Source organism: Bombus pyrosoma, linkage group LG11 (genome assembly GCF_014825855.1).
Source record: "Bombus pyrosoma isolate SC7728 linkage group LG11, ASM1482585v1, whole genome shotgun sequence".
In the NCBI taxonomy this organism is placed as follows: domain Eukaryota; kingdom Metazoa; phylum Arthropoda; class Insecta; order Hymenoptera; family Apidae; genus Bombus; species Bombus pyrosoma.
The window spans coordinates 14,953,233-14,973,174 of NC_057780.1; the positions used below are offsets into that span (position 1 = coordinate 14,953,233).

General features: G+C 39.4%; 1 protein-coding gene across 4 annotated transcripts in view; it reads left to right on the forward strand.

Annotated features, from left to right (window-relative positions):
• Window positions 1-19,942, forward strand: part of LOC122572441 (one cut domain family member 2-like) — an 84,918-nt gene that overhangs the window by 55,190 nt on the left and 9,786 nt on the right. For all 4 annotated transcript variants that reach the window (XM_043737392.1, XM_043737393.1, XM_043737390.1 and 1 more), the window contains 2 exons: window positions 12,788-12,811; window positions 13,488-13,597. In XM_043737392.1, the coding sequence (XP_043593327.1) occupies window positions 12,788-12,811; window positions 13,488-13,596 (133 nt within the window). In that variant the 3' untranslated portion in view covers window position 13,597. The remainder of the gene's footprint in view (window positions 1-12,787; window positions 12,812-13,487; window positions 13,598-19,942) is intronic.

Here is a 19,942-nt window from a genome sequence, read left to right on the forward strand (position 1 = left end):
TTCAAAAGATTTATTTCTTTCTGCTTTTTTGAGAATTCCGTGAATTGCTTTCCTTTTGTTGTGTACAGGGTAATACCAAACTTTGCTGAATACAGATTATATTCATAAAATTTCGACAAAATTGTATTTATATAATTTTATTATAATATTTGGTTTCTTTATAGATTAAAAAAAAAAAAAAAAAAAAAAAAAAATGGTAAAGGAACTATAGCTTCGTAAAAGTGTTCGAAATGAATTCTTTTGTTTTTGAATACAGATAGATAATTAGGAATCAACCTATAGAAACTTCTCAACCCTTCTTAGAAAGATGAATCGGTCCTTCAAAGGAATCAAACGGATTAGCTGTTATCGGGATAGGTTTGAAAACAGCATGCGTGTCGAAAGTTTTAAGGGAATACAACTTATTTAGGATTCGTCTGACCGTAGACGGTCCACTACCACTGAAACATTTCATCTTTCCTTATTTAAATATCGATCCGTTCCTTTCCTTTAAGAAAGAAAAAAAATGTTTAGTTTATCATTATACTGAAATCATAATTTATTGATTTGATCAACGATATGATCATTTATTCATCTTATTAGGGAGGATTGAAAAGTTATTGTAGAGTGAAGTGGACAGAAAGTCGACGAAACGAGGCACGAAAGTCAGAGAAAGAAGGAGAGAAAGGGGAATCGATCGACGAAATGTCGTGTTCTGGGGTGCCGTTCGTTGTACTTAGATCGGGGTACCGAAATCACCAGCCAAGTAGCCACACTCTAAATTCGAAACCAGTTGCCAATCGGCTAATAAAATTATACCCGACAAATTGGACAGCCGGATTAACCGGATTTAAGCGCGGAGGCCTCGGCGCAGACGTCAGTATCAGTACTCTAAAACGCATTCGATTTATCCCGAAATTACTTCTCGCGAATCGAACCTTCCTAATTAACATTCTGCGTCGTGAAAATGTCGAATTTTGCGCTTATACACAAATATGTTATTACATTATGGTAACTTTAATTATTCAATAATTATTCAATAATTACGAGTGCGAAATAATTGCTTGAAAGTATAAAGATAAAATGATATTTTCGCAAAACTAGATATTATCGTAAAAAGAAAATTACATATTACAAGAACAATTCGAATAAATTTCACAAAGCTGTGAGAATTGTCAAAAATTGAAAAGTAATATTTCCAAATCGTGAAAAGACATTCGGAAATAAAAGAGGAAAAGATTGAAATATCGGGCAAGCTCGAATAAACCGAGTTCTGAACAACAATGAGTCCTTCGAAAGAGTGGTGTTCCGAACAAAATTATTTTCAAATTCTCGCGAGTCACGAAAGCGGTGGAGGGGTACGGGGATGTTTCGTTATACAAGAGAGTACTGGCCCTTTCGCAATCTCTTGCCACGGTTTCGGCAAATTTAAGCCGACGTATTGTGCTCCGACCTCGCTGGTGACACGAGTCATCCTCTCGACTGGCACTTCAGTGTACGAGCCATCCTTTTCAAAGCCACGTAGGCAAGGGGTTGGATTTTTTTAACACTGCTATCTTCCATTCTGCAACGAGACCTTAGAGCCTACGTCTTTTGGCATTGCCTGACTTCTAGATTTTCCTTCTTTTCAAAGGCGATAAGAATCCTAGTTGAAATTTTAATTCCATCCTCATTGATACTCTGAGCGACGATGCTTTGAACCTGCCTCTGAATACAAAATTCAATTATATCACGAAAATATGAAATTAATAGAAGAATTGTTTGCGAAGGAATTATTCGGAAATTTTCCTTAAATTTCCTCTTTTTCATTTTTCTTGGAATTATTGAATTTATAATTTCATTGAAATTAATTCGATCGCGTTTCGGAGAGAAAATGTGGAAGAAAAATAACACGATAAAAATACTACGGAGTTTCAGTTAGGAAGAGCGAATTGATTAACATAGAGGTTACCTTTTTGTCGATTATTCTTTTTCCTTCAAACGAAAGCGGTAGGCTCGATCGTTGTTTTAACGCAGAATGGAGGATGCGAGAACTCGATAGTTGATCGCGTTTCGAACAGTCGTATTCCACGAGGCCGGCGACGTCGCGAACCTTCGTCGATGATTCTCCTCTGACCCTTTTTTTCTCTCCCCTTCCGCTGCGAATTTTTCGCTACTTGCGTCTTCGTAAGTGGAGCGAGGATCGTCACGATCAAACATTCGAAGAAAGTGGTGGTCGCTTCGATTTTCGAGACAAAATTTATGGAAATTAAGTATTATCGAGAGGGTTGGTAGATAATTGGGTGTTTCCGTTGGGAATAGAGCGTGCTTTTGTGAACAAAATTATCGAGTTTGCTAGTGATTCCAAATCTTTTTAATGGCTCCTTTTTCTCATAAAATCACTTCCCCCTTTTTACATAAAGCTATTGAATATAAAAGTTTGATCAATTCCTTGCATTCTATCTGCAACTATGTTCTGTGTACTATACCTTGCCGAGAAATTTTAGAACATTAACAAGTAAAACAGAAAAAGTTTAAGGCTTTACCCTTACCAAGCATCCAGCTTGATCCGGAATATACAAAGAATAGCTGTCTACCCGTGCAAAGGGTCATTGCAGGAAGATGTTCGCGTGAGAAAGAGGAGCTAAAACTTTCAATCTCACCGAACGCATTGGCGAAAGAACTGAGGATAGAGAGACAAATAGGAATGAACACCACAGAGACACCCTTTTTGTCTATACTTTTGATCACGAGCCGAAATAAGAAATCGACAGATAAAGAAGGAACGTGCATAGAAGAGCTCATGAAATTCGAAACAATATCGAGATCCTCCTGATGATAATATGAGAACGAAAGACGAATAAAACGAAAAAAAAGAACGAACGAGAGGAAGCATTTAGAGAACGAGAGAGTTTAAAGCAAAAAGAGGGGGGATGATACACACACGGTGTGCCGGCAAATCGTTCAGAGGAAGATAGAAACAGAGAAAGAGAAATAGAAAAACAGAAAAGAGAGAAAGAGAGAAATTTCTCAATAAAACGCCACCGAGCTATCTCAAGTCTCTATATATACATATATATATGTACAGTAGCATTATTGCATGGCCAACATATATATATATTCTATATGATATAATTATTATTATTTTTATTATTATTATTATTATTACTATTATTATTATTATTATTAATATCATTATCATCATCATCACCACCACCATCATCATCATCATCATCATTATTATTATTATTGCTCTTAATTATTATTCATTATTATTATTCACTATTGTAAAACACGAAACTATGTTGACAAAACGAATTTCCCTTCCGTTCTGCGTCTTCGAGTCTGTTCTCCGGCGCCCCAAAAACCGTTTCCGGGAACATCTCACGCGGACGTTCCTGAACGTAACCGGGGCGCCGTTCGGAGCGTAAAACTTTGAGGAACAGGGTAGTAGTCGAGAATGGTGCGAGATTATTTGAAGACGGTGCTGGGCGGAAAACATGAAAAATGGGTACATATTGAATAAACGGGAGGTAATTTCCTTTCATCTCGAATGTCGAGCTCGTCACTGTAACTTTGTCGACATCTTACAAATTGATTTCTCCAATTCGGATAATTCGGATCAGATCCCCAGCATCGAACGAATGGAAAGAACAGAAACAATCTCGCCACGTGGGTCATACATAGGGTGTCCCCGAATTCTCTCATGCTTCTCACCCTCGAGACCAATAGTGACAACAAAAAAAAAAAAAAAAAAAAAAGAAAAAATTCAAATCGAAGAAAGAGGAAAAATTGAGATAAAATTAAGGAACGTGAATAAGCGAAAAACGAAAGGAAAGAGCCACGAAACCGGTGTCGATATTGCCCGCGGATCATGATCGTCGCGCGAATCGTCGACGATCGACGTGAAAGAGAGGGGACGAGAAGAGAACGGAACGAAAGGAAGGAAAGGACACCCTAGTAAAACACGGCGATCCTTTCGTACAAATTCGACGACGACAGACGAAAGTTTGCTTGCTTGCTTGCTTGCTCAATTCCCAGGCATGGAAACGGGGACGATAATGATATATATGTATACATATATATTATATCTGTCGTATATGTATATGTATGTACATAGTCAAAAACATTAATACGCCCCCGTTTCCGGTGCCCATCTCTGTCTCTCGCGTCTTTGTCCTTAGAATACGACACGAAGACGTACACGGGGAAAGAAATGAATGATGTTTAGACGATCTGTTGTTACGGAAGCCGGTGAAACTTTTACGTATCATCGATCGATCGAGTTTATCTAAATATTTTATATCTATCTATATATCCATTTATAATAAGTAAAAAATGCGGAATAGCCGTTATTTAACCCCTTCGGGGAATTTAACTAATGCCAAGAAAAAAATAGAATTAACTTTTATTGCCCTATTGTATTTATGCACACGATATGCCTATGGTATTTTTTAGATATTTTAATATCCTTCAAGAGATTAATTCAGACTTTTGAAAGATTACCGAATACCGAGATTATCAGGATCTTTCATTTCTAAATTTTTTATACAAAATCCACCCTAAAGAGACTTAGCGAAACGAATACAAAATCCATTCGTTTGGTTTTTCTCGGAAAGCCATGGGGCCGATATCGATCGACGTCGCGAAAAAGTTTTCGCCAGCTTCCGCGCCTCGAATGCTGTCTTACATTGAACGTGAGCATTTTGTTGCGAGTCGACCATCCCCCGCCAGATAAATCCCAGTTTCTCTTAGAAATCCACCGTAATGCAGAGAGTGCCCTTTATCATTAGCTGTTAATTTGAGGTCCTTTGCGCAGGTAGTGTTTGCCCCCCTCGCCCTTATTCAACCAGATACCATGTATTGTTAGTCGATACCCTGTAAGACAAAGCATGAATGTTCAAGCCCGTTGGAAAAAAGAAGTCGCACATTTACAGGCCGTCAGCCACATGTCGACGCTGACACTCGACGCGTTCGCCGACCTGTCTTCGCGTTTCAATCTTCGACGATCATTTCTATGCTTATTCTTTAGCCTTTTGATTTTATTTCGTATAGTTAGAAATAAAATGTTGCAGTTCAAGTATTTCGAACACATTTCAAAGTTCGAAAGAAAATATTGCAATTTATGGATTTTATCGAATAGGTGATTTAAGAGAGTTCGTGGAAATTTGCCGTATTTAATTCGTAATTCTTTTGGATAAAAACGCGTCGAGGGTTAGTGGACAAGAAACAACAGGGGTACACGATACAACAATTCGAAACGATCGTCTCGCTAGGCGTGGCGACTGATCGGAAATTCGATCGATTTCCGGTTACCTTTCGATTGTCTGGAACGAAATTTCAGGGAACTAAAATATGTTACAAATTGGTTATTTTTGACGAATCAAAACGAGTTTAAATCGATCGTGATTGAATCTCGGACCATTGAGAGAATACGGAGTCTATATCATTTATTAAGAGAACTTTGTTTCACGTTTCGAGAAACCATGCATATAACGTTGCTGCATCAAAAATATCGCCATTTAAATTTCAGTTTAATTTTCTTTCAAAAGGGAAAATAGGAGCGGTTTTAGTAAACGCTAGACTAACTGGCTTCCTCGAAATGGAATCGTAACTCCGCCATTTCGACAGTTTCCCGTCGAACAGATCGATAAGGAGCTTCGGACAACCAGTCGGTTATGCCGCATTTGGTTTCGCAATTAAACGTGTAACGAGAAAATCGCTAATTATTATACGATGAATAATACGAGAAAAAATTAGGAAAACAAACTGATTAAATCGATCCATCTCGTCCATCCGTCCAAGAAACTTCGCGAAGCTTCCGTGTATTTCAGAGAGGTCTGAGTAGTTCTGTGCTCCCCTCCTTGAAACTTGCATGTCGAACCTCGGTAAATTTATCGAATATTGCTACAAATTGGTGGAATTCGGTATGGAGATTAACAAAGTCGAGTGAAAAACAGATTAGGTTCTATTTCGATGCTGGCGCAGCTCGGCTAGAAGAAATTCAAAGAAATTCGATTTTGTAAGTGGAAAGCAGGTGTGCTAGTATATCATAGACAGTTTGCGAACTTGTCACCGTTGACGTCTACTAGGAAGACTCGATAGGACGCTATACGATAATCCAAGTTAATGTACTCGTCGCTGTATATTAAGAAACAAAGAGTGATTGCTGATTTTTCACTTCAAAAAACATTTGTAGATCGTTCTTCGATATTCGCTATATTTCTAATAGCTAGGATGGTTCGTAGATGCTGCTTGAGATAGTAAGGAAAAAAAATTAGATTAAAAAAAGGTGAAATTTGATTAAATTGCTGTGGATCGAAGACAAGTAGCAAGTGAATCGCATCAGAAATATTCGCGAATGGGTTCCTCCAACTCACCCATGATTATAGTAATCATAGGGATGTCAGTCTACAAACACTACTTGAGTTAATGAAAAAAGATATTACGACAGCACGAGTAGACACGAGTGGACAAAAGTAGACTCTGACCAAATTGAGTTTGGATCGACGAAAGATAATGGCGATTTTTCATTTTACAAAATGCTCATTATCGCTTCCTTGGTCTTTCTTACGATTCTAGCGACCATAAGTGATTTATCAACATCGTTTGGACTACCGAAAGAAAAGTATTGAATTACACGCGAATGAGCAAAAGTGAACATTCTCAAAGTTACACGTGGATCTATAAAAATGGCCAGCGATGATCAAGAGACAAGTGGATAGAGTCCATGAAAATTAACCATCGCTGGAAGCTGGTCATTCATTGGGAACGAGAACAATGTTGGTGGACAGAGAACTCTCTTATCGCAGAGGGGGAACTTTGGAAGAAACTGTACGTGCTGGTGTAAGAAGAGAGGGAAGGTGGTGAGTTCCTCTGGGGGTGGCGCAGAACACCACGAATATCGGCGAGTTCAAGCAATAAGCGATAAAATCGAATTGCCTTCATAAATCTGCGTGCGAAGCGAGAAAATCCAAGGAAGGAAACCGGCGTGGGTGTTCTGACTCCATTGGAATGCGAGCCTATCAGGCAAAAACGGGAGAGGCCCGCTACGGAGACCAAGTTCTCTTGCACGAAGTCGCCCTTCTACAGGGTGTGTGTAAAAATATGAACAACAGGAAAATATCAAGATACACGAAGAAGGTGAAAAAAATTGGAAAGTGAAACGAGCATCGTAGCAGGCGGAGCAGAGGAGAAGCTAAAAATTACGGTCAAATTGTGAGAGATATGTGTATTAAAAGCATTAAATAGCGGATTACAAGGTTAATTATGAAAAAAAAGGGAAAACAGAAAAAAAAATTAAATAGAACGCAGAAAAACCACCTTTGTAAACGGAAAAAGAGTGCGGAGAAAAGATGAAAAAATAGATACAAAGAGTAAAATAAAAAGGGGATACAGAGCATAAAAAGTAGATAAAATTGTAAACAATGAAAAGAGTTGAAAAAAAGAAGGGAGTAAAGGAAAATGGTAAAAGGAATAAATAGGAGCGATATAAAAAGAGCCAATGAGAAAATCCATAGGGAAAAGCAATACGATTAACCAGGAGTATTGTAACGAATGTAAATTCTCCGATTCCTCCTAGAAAAGCCCTTGGTGGTACTCTCTTTCAAGTTTTCATGCAACCCTCCGAGCGTTAGTGCTCGTTCAAGCGGTAACTGCATTAAAAATAGAGGGGACGAAGCGTCCGGCGTTCAATCGCGTTAGACAAACTTCAAAATCAAGATAATACGTGCAATTGCGGCGGATGGATTAACGGAAATGAAGCGGAATTCAATTTCCGGCTTGCTTGGAAATTTCCCTAAAAACGGCAAGATCCAGTTTCGCTGTATCGGCGACGCCATGAAATATAAAACATTACCTCGAAACCAGCTTAAATTCAGCGCCAACTACCTGTGACCCAACAAATTTCTGTTCGTATGAGAAATAAGTTAACTTTGTCTCTGCGAAGAAGAAGTAGGAGATTAAGAAAGAGTTCATTTTCCATATTCCGATGAGATACGTGTTTTACCTTAAGTCCATTGGAAACTAAGTTCACTGCTTCTTCTTGACAACGATGTTCGAAGAAATTAAAGAGAAAGGATTCAGAAAAGTGTTCGAGACGAACAACCAGTCGACGAATCCCCATTGTGGAAGTGGTCTCGGCGACACACCCGGTGTATCGATGGAATGGGGTGGAAGAAAGGTCGGAGACCAGAGACAGAGAGTATCGGGATCACGTGGGCCATGTAAATGCGCGGCCGCCTTCTCTGCGTGTATTATTTTATTATATAGCAGAAGCTATTGGTGCCACGTGACGCCAGCGGGCTCCTCGCTCGAAACGCAATCATTCTTGAGTTATTCGGGAAAGGGGGTGGCGGCTGCGATGGAATACGGGCCGGCCCGTCTCTACCTATATGAAGAAGACGTCTACGTGCCTTGCTCGTGTCTCTGACAAACTTCCTTTTGATTGGTCCTGGCCATCGGTTACGAGCAGATCGTACGTGAATTCGATTCCGACTCGCGGTCGCTTTAATGGAGATCCGTGCTTTATGATCTCTCGTAGTCTTACTCCATTTTGGGGTGTGCTGAGTCTGTGATTCAGCAATCGAGTAGACTTCATTCTCCTCCCACGTGATTTCACTCTACAGTTTCCGATGATGTTTGAAAATCTAGTGCTCTCGAATTTCGGAAAAAGTAACAATATCGTATCCGTTTTCTTCCACGAAGAAATTCACGCTTGGAAATTTATTTCTATCCTCACGATCGTTTGCCTTCCCTTTAAAAATTCACGATGCCCGACTAAATGTTCCATTATCCGGTTGTTTTCCGGCGCGGCACAGAGCGGCCACGGGGTCGGTTCGAACATCTCAATACACGCTAGATCGGCCAGGCGAGCCGATCAAATTTTTCCGCGCGACCTGATCCTCTTCGGGACGCTCGTCAAAGTGGCTGGCCGGCTTTTCACTCGGCGCACAAAGTGTCAGCCATGGATTATTTTCCGAAAAGTTCGCGGCACCCGACCACGTCAGAGATTTTCTGCACTTTAGAAGAGGGAGATGGAAAAAGAGCAGTATGATACAGAATATGAAAGAGAAAGACAGAGAGGGAGAGGGAGAGAGAGAGAGAGAGAGCGAGAGCGAGAAAGAGCTCTCGTTAATGCTTTATCGCGCCGTGCGCCCGACTGGATTTGGCCCACTTAGCCGTTTCTGGAATCCTTCGATCGATCCGCTCGTGACATCCGGTTCTTGCTTGCATCCATTTCGAGTTCTGCTCTCGCAACGATGGATACAAACCTGACAACGCGATCGTTCTTCCGCCTGACAATTTTAACATACCCTCCCTGCCCGCATGGCCCGACTGAACCCCTCGTCCGAATCTAACTGTCATCGGTTTGTCCTTTCCCATTGATATTACCATTCGTGGTAAGAATAGATTTTTAGTACCCAGAGGACAGAAACGAGAGTTCGTATATTTTCCACTTCACGTTACATCGTTGATTTTCTGTTAGTTTTGTTAGTCGATGGAAGATTTAGATTTACGAAGAAGGTGTCGAGTTTATCATGCCATCTATATCAATTTTATATTTCGATTTTGTTACATCGAAGCAAGATCGATTTACGAAACTTCGACTTACAAAGCCGTTAACTCCATTTCTTTAGTCGCGGCGAAACTTCTTATCCTTCCTATTGATGATCCACCTAACCGATCATTCTGATACTCTCTCGGAACTCGATTTATCCTCCCGAAGAATTCCAATTACCTTTGGAAAAAGAACAAACTCCCTATCCCCTATGTCAGATGACATAGAGAGGCAAGGAAGGGGTGACAGGGTGAAAAATCAAACGGTGCCGGCAGGTAGCCGTGTCCGCGAGTCGATTGTCGCAACGATCATGCCTTTTCCCTGCTTCTACCGTGGTAATAACGAACGCGTCAATTTTTCGTCTCTGTCCGGCTGTCCATCCTTGCGAGCAATCCGCCACACTCCCCAGTCAGTTTTTCCTGTTCCTAGTGGCATTTTTTTCGCCAGTCTCCTTTCACTCGTTATCGGGTGGTTGCTAATGGCACATGATTGCCTTTCCACCCTCGTCTACGATGTTTTCGCCATCCTCTCGTACACCAGTCGCTGCCACTTCATTTTCACGGATCGTTCGTGGGACGGAAGGCTCTTCCACGAAGAAATTTCAATCGGGAAAACCACGTTCAACCGCGATCTTTCAATTCGAGAGGTTGGATTTTAAGATAGTTCCTTCGGATGGCAGATTAATCGGAACCGAAGGCTACTGCCCATAGATCGATGTTATTCGTTGAGTTTTTTAGTTGGACAGAGTGGAGCGGACGTATTAAATGTTTTTCGGGGCGGGCTTGTCATTGGCAGGTTTAGCGATCGAGAAATCGACGCGATCCAGAGTATTCTATCCAACGAATCAGCTCTTCGACCAATTTTTCGTTTTGTTTCGGCTATTAGGATGTTCCTTTGGAAAGGTATCCGTTTTTAATCCACTGACATGCGCAGTCAGACGAGCTAAAGCATTGTGCCTGTTTCTTATTAATTTAAGGGTATTATCGATTGCCATTCTTCCTAAACTTTTGCACTTAGCAAATAATGAAACCCTAAACGAGAACCGGACACTTGAAAAAATTGCTGCAATTTAACGTGAACAACATTTAACGTGAAAATGATAATATGTCAACGGGTTAATAAATGATCTTGCATGATCGACACTTGGACTAACGATAGATAGAATATCCTTGCTAATTTCGGAGAAAAATTTACGATACCCGTTTATTATCCAGATTAGGAGAAAGATCTATAATCGCCAGGCATCGAGTATAATTCTCTAAAATCGCCAGCTGATTCTTGATTTTACGAGTACAACGGTTCAAGACGCTAATTTGCAGGGTTAAATTCCGTTCGGGATGGACGAGATCTTTTTCGGTTGTCCAACCGATTTGCTTCTACCTGCCGAAAAGGTGGCCTATTATCGGGAAATTTCAACGATTTCCAAGTTTCTAGGTATAGATCGAAGCTGGACAAAGAGAAAATTGACGAGTTATTTAATCTAATATCGGCTGCTCGATCGGAATTCGTACGCGGGAAAACCATGTACGCGTGTAAACGTTATTTTTCCCATTCTGTTCCTTCTTCCCTCTTCGTTCTCTGTCTCCCTTTATTTTTCTTTCCCTCTTTCTCTCTCTCTGTCTCTGGCACTCTTTTTTTCCTTTCTCGTCCCCTATTCTCGTTCGCAATTATGCGCCATAACGTTGCGAGCGTCACAAAGAGCCGGCAGTGATTACGCGACAATTTCGAGCTAATATCGCGATCGTTATTATTTCAGAGAACCTGTCGATCGAGGGACTGTGCGTTAAAATCGCTCTAAGCCGCGGCTCGATCGTTTTACAAGAGCTCGGACGAAACTCGCGATGGGAAAGCGTTTTCATGCGAACCGATTTACAGTAGCCTTAATTCACCATTTATGCATCCGACTCGTTATATATCTATCTATTCGAACGTATTTATGATATTCGTAGGTTTCCAACGACGACGAACAAATTTAGGTACTGCTCGGAATCATTGGATTCTTGAAACGTGAATAACTTCCTGCTCTTATGAATTAGTACGGAGATGGGGAAACTGGCGAATTTCCTGCTTAGAAAATTCCCAAGTCGTACGATCTCTAATTAGAAAGCCCGGAAATCGGTTACTTTTTAATTAATAAGTCTCGCTCATCTGTAAAACTATCAATTAATCGATTAATTACGAATGACGGATGATCGAGAAATTTACTAAATCGCCGATTTCTTAATCGAAATACCGTGACTATGAACATATTTAATAGAACGCGCGCGATGTTCCAAAACTCTTCTGCAGTCTTTTGGGCTCTCGGATCTAAATCCGCGGAAGAGTCGGTGCAAATTTTGCCGGGTCTAAATCAGCTCTCTCTCGTTGGTTGGACGCGAGCCAACGAGAAAAAAGTAAAAAAGAACGGAACAAAAAAAAAAAGGGAGGGAAAAAGGAGAAGAACGAGGAAAACGTGTGCTCGACGAGACATAATACCACTCAGATTCGAAACAAGGCATACATATCACTCACTCGAGACACGAAACGTACTACACGGACACTGAAAACTCGCTTTTCCAAGGAAAATGCATCTCTCTTGACACTCTTGCATCGTCTCACATGTACACACAAAATTATATATATATATATACATATACAATATATTTATATGTATATATAGATTATATGTGTCCGCCCCCTCGCCCTTGTGCCCTTTTGGAACCCTTTAGTGAGATGTTTATCAGCTGTAGTACTATCAGTTTGAGATATTCGTGTTATGCAAGCGAATCCCTAAACCCCTTTTTTTCTCTCCACTGACTTGTTGTACGTGTTTTTACTTCTATGCCCTTGACAATCTTTTCTCAATGTTAATGTAATATATATATATACAACATTCCGTATGTATTTATGTATACATATAACAAGTCGAGATTACTTTTTTTGTTTGGCTGCGAGAACGTACTTTGCAAAAAGAGTAATTTTGCTCGTGAACGGCAAGCTAGCGTTCCAAATAAAAGATATGAATAATGATTGCTAAAAAAAGATTATACGTAAAGAATAAGTATTATAGAAACAAGAAGATATATGTATGTAAGAAACACACATAACAGAGATAAAACAGAACAGGAATGAAACATTATACACACTTGACAACGACATTTATAATCGACGACCCGGTAGTAGAAAAACAAACAAAAAAGACAAAGAACAAAAAAAAAAAATAAAAAGTCGGGTCGTCAAACTAAACGAGTTCACCATTGATTCACATTCGTCTCTTTTTTCTGCTTTCAGCTGCACAGATTCCACAACGCGCAGGTAAGTACGATCAAATTACGTTGAAAATCGTTTCCCTTCCGTTTCTTCCATCGTCTTAATTGAGCCGATCGTCAATTAGACGCACGTCACTGTGTGCTCGCGAACCGTGTCTACTTGAACGGAAGAAAAAATCTTCATACTCGTGTCCATCCTTTTTCTTCTTTCATTTCTTCCGTTCCTTCTTCCTCTTTCAATACTAGTTCGCCTCAAAAGAGAAAATCTTGAGGTGTTTCATAATGGTTACGTATGGAAAGGGGATAGCTGGAACTGGGCACACAATCGATTCGCCGCGTTCTCCATCTCATTCGCGCGGCTTTCTTTTCATCCACTAATTACCAATTAGTTCGTGTGTTTTCGCGGTAATGTAACTGTGGCACTATTACTTCTCTGGTAGTGTCTTTGTAGAAACTTTGATTTTATTTTCACCACATTCATCGAATTTTTCCATCTTAATTTCCATCTTAACCGATAACATTAGGTTTCTACAAAAAATTAATATTATTTCGAAGGCGCGTGAATCCAAATTTTCAAAAGGGATTTCAAGCTAATTCGTTTTATCGTTCGTTTTATTTTATTTTTCGTTATCATTGTTCTCTTACACGGGTAAAATCGGTTAGCAATTTTTTGTAATGATCCTTCAAGGGATAGATCGACTAAAGGATCGTTTGAATTTTAGCATGCAAGAGGAAAGACGAGATGGCGAACCAGGGAGAACAGCCCGCCCCCAAGAAACCGCGCCTGGTTTTCACAGACCTTCAGCGCCGTACTCTACAGGCTATTTTTAAAGTAAGTCTTGTATAACTTAACTTGCGTTTTGATCGATACCTCCACCCCGTTCTCGATTGTCCCAGGCGAATGGATGCTCAAAGACACTATGGCGAATTCAGTCCTTGTTCCTAAGAGCGTCCTTTGCCCTACCACTATCTAGTTCTTTTTATTATTTCACCTTTCCGTTTCTAATTTATCTATTAGCGTAATAATATGTTAGGTAACTATTAGATTACATAGGTATATCTAAGGTAGTACTGAGTATATCCAAATATTTTCTTATTCTATAACAGATTTAAGAAAAGGTCATTCGCGAAGTTACATTAAACGTTAAGCAACCCATGTCTTAGGAATTGTATAAAATGATATAATTGTCATGAAATAATTAAATTTGAACGAGCGAATTAAACTGAAATAATTAAATAAAACGAATAACGAAGAACGACGGAATCAATTCAAAAATCTTTTTAAAAATTTATAAATCCGATTTCAAATGATGAAAATCTACTTCCATAGGGTGTATATACTGATAACAGAGTACCCCTCGTATAAACGCTCACGACCGGCCGAGTTTTGCATGCGTTAATGGAAACGCTCTCAACAAATCCTCACTTAACAAAATTACTACGCCGTCAGTAAATTATCTGGATAGACACCACGTGTATCCCGCATTCTATTGGTGCACCATAATAACAGCGCACGTAGGGCATCGCCGAGTCGTGGCCATTTTGGCCCTTCGAATCTTTTTAAGCCGATTTAATACTCGTCCGGCAACTCGATTCAGTTCTTTGATATTTCACCTGTATCACTGTGATCACTACTTACATCGTATTTGAGATACCTAAATTATATTTTTATAAACGTAACTGAAACTCGGATATTTTTTCAATTTCAAAAATTGCATTGTGATCAAATTCATGTATTTTTTTCCCTTTATATTTTTCAATATTTTAATTGGTTCTATTTGTACTTTGTGGAATGCGGATAGTCTATGGTGATGTGAATGAGACCGTGATACCAGTGCGAGTATTTTAGTTACTATTAACCCTTTGCAGACGACGAACCCATATATGCGTTCAGTGTAAGTTATCCGCATAGCCGATGAACTCACATATGCGCCAGGCGAAAACAATCGACACGGCCGATGCGCTCGTGTTATGTATGCGTTCAGTGTGCCTTTACCCGATGCTCTCGATACAAGCGCAAAAATGATAAATGTTTGCGATGGATAAGTGCGTCGAGAGTTATCACTCAGCACTCCTAACAATCTTTATTTCATACGTTTCAATAAATGTATTTTCTGTTGCTCGAGGTACAATTCGTTCTCCTGCATCGAACTTGATGTCACGGTATTTTAACTTCGAAATGTTTTTTTTTTTTTTTTTGCGAAGAGATCGAAAAATAAACAAATATATTTTTATTTTTGAGATACGATATCGCAGAAAAATCTCGGAGCAAAGTTCTGTTCAGCAAAAACGATTTTTCTGAATGAATATAAAGATCTTTTACTTACTCGGTTTCTTCCCATAGTTTATCGTAAATTGTTCTATGTTTTATTTTTAGACAATTTATTAAGATACCTACTCATACCGTATACCGTAGTGTCTTACAAAATATACGTCTGCATCTTCTATATACATTTTTAGATTTTGGATTTTAAACTGTGCTAATGTAACCACGATAGCCAAGTATGATAATCAAATTTGAAAATGTTTCATACAACGTACACAATGTATTCATAAAAGGTTTCTACGTGTGCTTAGATACTTTCGCGAGCCGCTATAATTACGGCAAAATAAAAGATGGAAAGAAACGAAATAAAAAAGAAAAAAAATAAGCATTGTTAAAAATGCGTGGGTTGCATGGACGATATCTATTCTGGTTTTCGAGCGTGTGGTTGCGATCATGGTGGCGATCGACGCGTGTGACCAAGGAATCGGCCGCGAAATTATTCAACATGGATCGATAGAGGCGGCTTTACGCGCGACAGGGCTGAAACTAACCCAGCACCCTCGTCCTCCGCGTCGTCACGCTGTCCCTACGTTTTTCTCCGCGTGCACGCGAGAAATCAGCCTCCCTTTATTAATGCATGCGCGCTGAGAACGCTTCGACGGAGAGAAAAAGGGAATCGAGTGATTTCCAACGAAGGATATCGCTCGTAGTAAAGGGAATCCTACAGAATATTATAGATGAATTACGGATGTTTATGTAAATTTATGCTCCTACTGATGCTCGCAAAGAAACGTAACTCGAATAAAAGTGTGAATTTTCTTTTGAACGATGTGACATACATTTTGCTGTTGACATTTTACATGTACTCGGAGACTTGCTTATTTCTAAGAAAATTTCTACTAACGTCAGAATCGCAGATAAGTCGAACTAAAATGTGACATTATTTTTCATAATAATCGTAGCCAAGTATAGCGAAATATTACCAAAAGATTATATTAAAGATAAACTTTCAAAAATTACAACAGATTAATATGCTCGCTAATTAAGATTGATAACGTCATGAATTAATAGGGAACTACGCCAAATGTTCGCCATAAAGATACATAAATACCCGTCGTTATTAGAAAAGGCGAAGAAAGAAGTCGTCGATGACGTCGTGGAATTCGCGTTCGCGGCTGCTCACTCGATACCTTGCTCGTCGAACCGTCGATATCGCGGCCATTCGACTCCGCGGTCTAATATTCTACAATCCTCGAAAGGCACACAACTGCTACCAAGTTAGCGTTTGAATTAATCAGAAAGGAAGAACGAAGGTGTTCAATGAACGTGTAAGAAATTCATGCGGAGAGTTTAGCTCCTTTTCGGAATTAAGCTACTTTGACTTTTTAGTAAAATATAAAGTCAGACTCGAGTCTGATCCATTCTATACTCGATTAAGTCGCCTCGATTCGTTTTTGATCCGGGTATTGCTTGGTTGGATTCAGTTCGGTGTTCGGGTTAAGTCTGGATTTTAATCAAACGAGGTTTACATGAGAGTTAATCAGGGTTTGATTACGGTTTCTACACTACTATAATCCTAATCTACGTTTTATTTGATCAAGCTTTAAATTACTTAACTTAATTTTCGATTTGGCTTCCATGCTTTGCGAAACTCAAATTTCATCGAACTTTGTATTTAATTTAAATTAAATCCCTCAGGGTTTAACGCTTTTACGTCTTTAGAAAACTTTTCCTTCTTTATCGATAATTACTGAGGAAGAACCTATTGTTTCATGCTTTTTCATAGTGAGACATGTATGATATAAATAATAATATTAGTTGAATCGTATAAGAGAAATTTGGTTGTACTATATAAAGTTTTCAACAAGATTTCGTTCTATCACCCTTAAATTCGAACCTGCCACGGGTGAAGCTTAAGCTAATTTCGGGGTCAGTTTGAACAAGGCGCAGTTTGAGATACGATCGCGGGACAACTATGAAAATAATGTAGATGTTCCGTTGGAAAAGGGAAAAGCGCTGGTTCGGCCGGGCTCTTTGGAAGTATGCCAAATAGTTGGCGAATTGACCTTAGCCCAGTTAACGCTTCTGCTCGATCTTTCTCGCATTCCGCTTCTATTTTCCGCTCGATTATACGATTCTTAAACTTTCTTGATCCCCTCAATTCGTCTAACAAAGCTATCAGGGACGCATGTTCGATCTGCTATCGATAAAAGCTCCCAAATGAAAACGATCAACCCTTATTATCTTAAAATTTTCTCGAATTTAAACTTTGAAATGTTGTCAATCACTTTTATATTATCAAAACTAGTACTTACATTTGCTGAAACTAATTTCAACGAGATTAAATATTGTTTTAACTCCTTGTCAAAAATAGCTTTTCACCCGCTCGAAGTTGGAGAAATAGGATCGTCGCATTAATTAATCTCCCCGACCCTGTATAAAGTTCTTTTACTCTGCGATTAAATATTTAGTTTACCACTTAACAATTACTTATTTCATTCCGTAGATTAGGCCTAAGTTGCCATTTATCTACTTAGATGAATACAAATTTTGCTAGGAAACAGTCCTAAATTGTATGTACCTTGAAAAATGTTAAAAATTAGCAAACTAATAGAAACTTCAATAATAGGGGGTTCATTAATTAAAAATCATAATTATTGTAATTAAATTTAGTAAAACTGTTCTTCGCACAAATAAGTGAAATTCCAATTACGAAATAGAACAAAAAAATCAATCAGAAATATTCTAGCAGGCAGATACAGAGAGATCAAAGTTTCGAGTTAAAAATATATTGAAATACTTAACATGCTTTTTAATATCGCAGTACTTACATAAGAGATGCTAGCTTGTCGGAGTATAAACAGCAAAGAATTTTAGACATGGTTCTTCGTCGTTTTCGAGATCCAATGTGCACCCCTCACCCCATGACACGTATACAACCCCCCCCCCGTCTCTCTTTCTCTCTCACATACGGTTTCTCAGGCGCGCACAGTAGCTGTCAAGGAATAATCACGATCCTCGCGCCGATAGTGTCCCGTATTTCCAACAATTGATACGCCTCTCTCTATACCGAACTGCTATCCCGTAGACTGTAGACAGAGGCGACAGACCTTCGTTTCGTTGCGTTACACGCGCTGAATTACAGCCAGACAGGATATCAATACAGTTCCTTAAACGTCTACCTTGTTTCCAAGTAAATGCAAGTAATTCCTTGCTCAGTCGCTTTTTCACTAAAATTTTAGCCACCCCTTTAGGAATCTACATTTTCCTCCCTCAATTTATCACCATGTTTTTGTGATCACGTGTATTAAGTATAATTATGATAGTATAATAGATAAGTATATTTATAAGTTTAAATGGGATCGTCGATTCCGTCGTTTCATTCAAAATGGAATCAACGCTATTAAATTCTATTGCTCCGGCCCCAAACGAATGTCGAAACCCTCGTGGGATAAACACACGAAACGATTAACCCCGATTAATCCCTCTTCGGCGAAAACGAGGCATCCTGTCCCCAAAAATCCTGGCACGCGAGACTCAATCAAACGAATCAACCTTCTTCATTAAATTATCGTCCCCGCTTCGCTTCCCTCGCGCTATTTCCTTTCTATAGCCATTAAAGAAGAGGGGGAGAGGGTTAAGTCGACACGAGGGAGCAGGCTTGTAATTCGTGTTGGATCGAGCATCCTAATTTGATCGGTTTTACCAGGCTAAACGATTGCACTTCGCACATAACGCGTTAATTATTGCGTTCTGCTGCACGCGCATCGGGCCATCGGTTTGTAATAATTGTTCCTTCGAGCAATCGATACTCTCCCTCCTTTTCTCTCTCTCTCTCTCTCTCTCTCTCTCTCTCTCGGTACTCCGTTCGTGTTATTGATCGACCTACGTCGAGTAAGAAACGTCGCATGGGAAGAAAGCGTACCAGCCCGTTTACCACATGTACAGAAATGTTTACCATTCGTCGAGTCCGTGATCGGGCCGCGGATTTCTTGTTTGATTCTTCCGGTTCCGGCATCGTGGCCCGCTTTGCGGAACAAAAATAAGTGCTGGGAGACTGGGAGACAGCGTTTGACTTCTCAATTCAGAGTGGAGAATTGTAGGTTGAGATGCGCCGAGAGAAGGAAAGGGATGAATATTAATTTAGCGGAGGAAGAAGTCAAAGAAAAAAGGGGAGTGCTTCGAGCACAAAGGTTCCTATTTGATGCGTTTCTTCGGCGAAAGATTCGTCGAGGACGTAGCACGGGTGCTCCAGCTTTTTCCATCGATATTTATTTATAAGATTCGGCTTTTTCCAAGTTCGAAGCGAGCTTCGAGAAACGGCGACGGCGAGTTCTTTTATCGGCAACTATCTTTGCTTCAACGATTATTGTTAAGTCTGAATTAGCACTAGGTTCCTTCAAACGATTGGATAGCGGTTTATCTAAGCTATTATAGAATAGTTAGCTTTATTATGGGTTTGCTAGAAATTTATAGAATTTTAGAGACCGAAAGTCACTCTTAGATCATTGACGAATCTCAGCAGCTGCAACGAATTTTCATTGATCCGGAGACTGTTCCATAAATAACGTACTTTGGAGTCTGATTCATTAATCGGTCAGTTCAAATTCTTAAATCTGGCTGATTCCTTAAAATACTTACACTCCTCTGAAATAGTCAAAATAGATTCTTTAATTTAGTAAGCCAATCGTATCGTTCGTAAGTCGATTGAGATTATATCGACGATGCATGATCTTTTGACCCGCGGTTCATTTATTCATACATCGAGAATATTCAAGAAAGTTAGCTTTTCGATCACCAATGAATAAATTATATTAGAGGAGAAATATATAAATATATATATATATTTATTTATTTATTTACATCTATAATTTATTGAACTCTATATGTCACGTGGTTGTGGTAAATAAA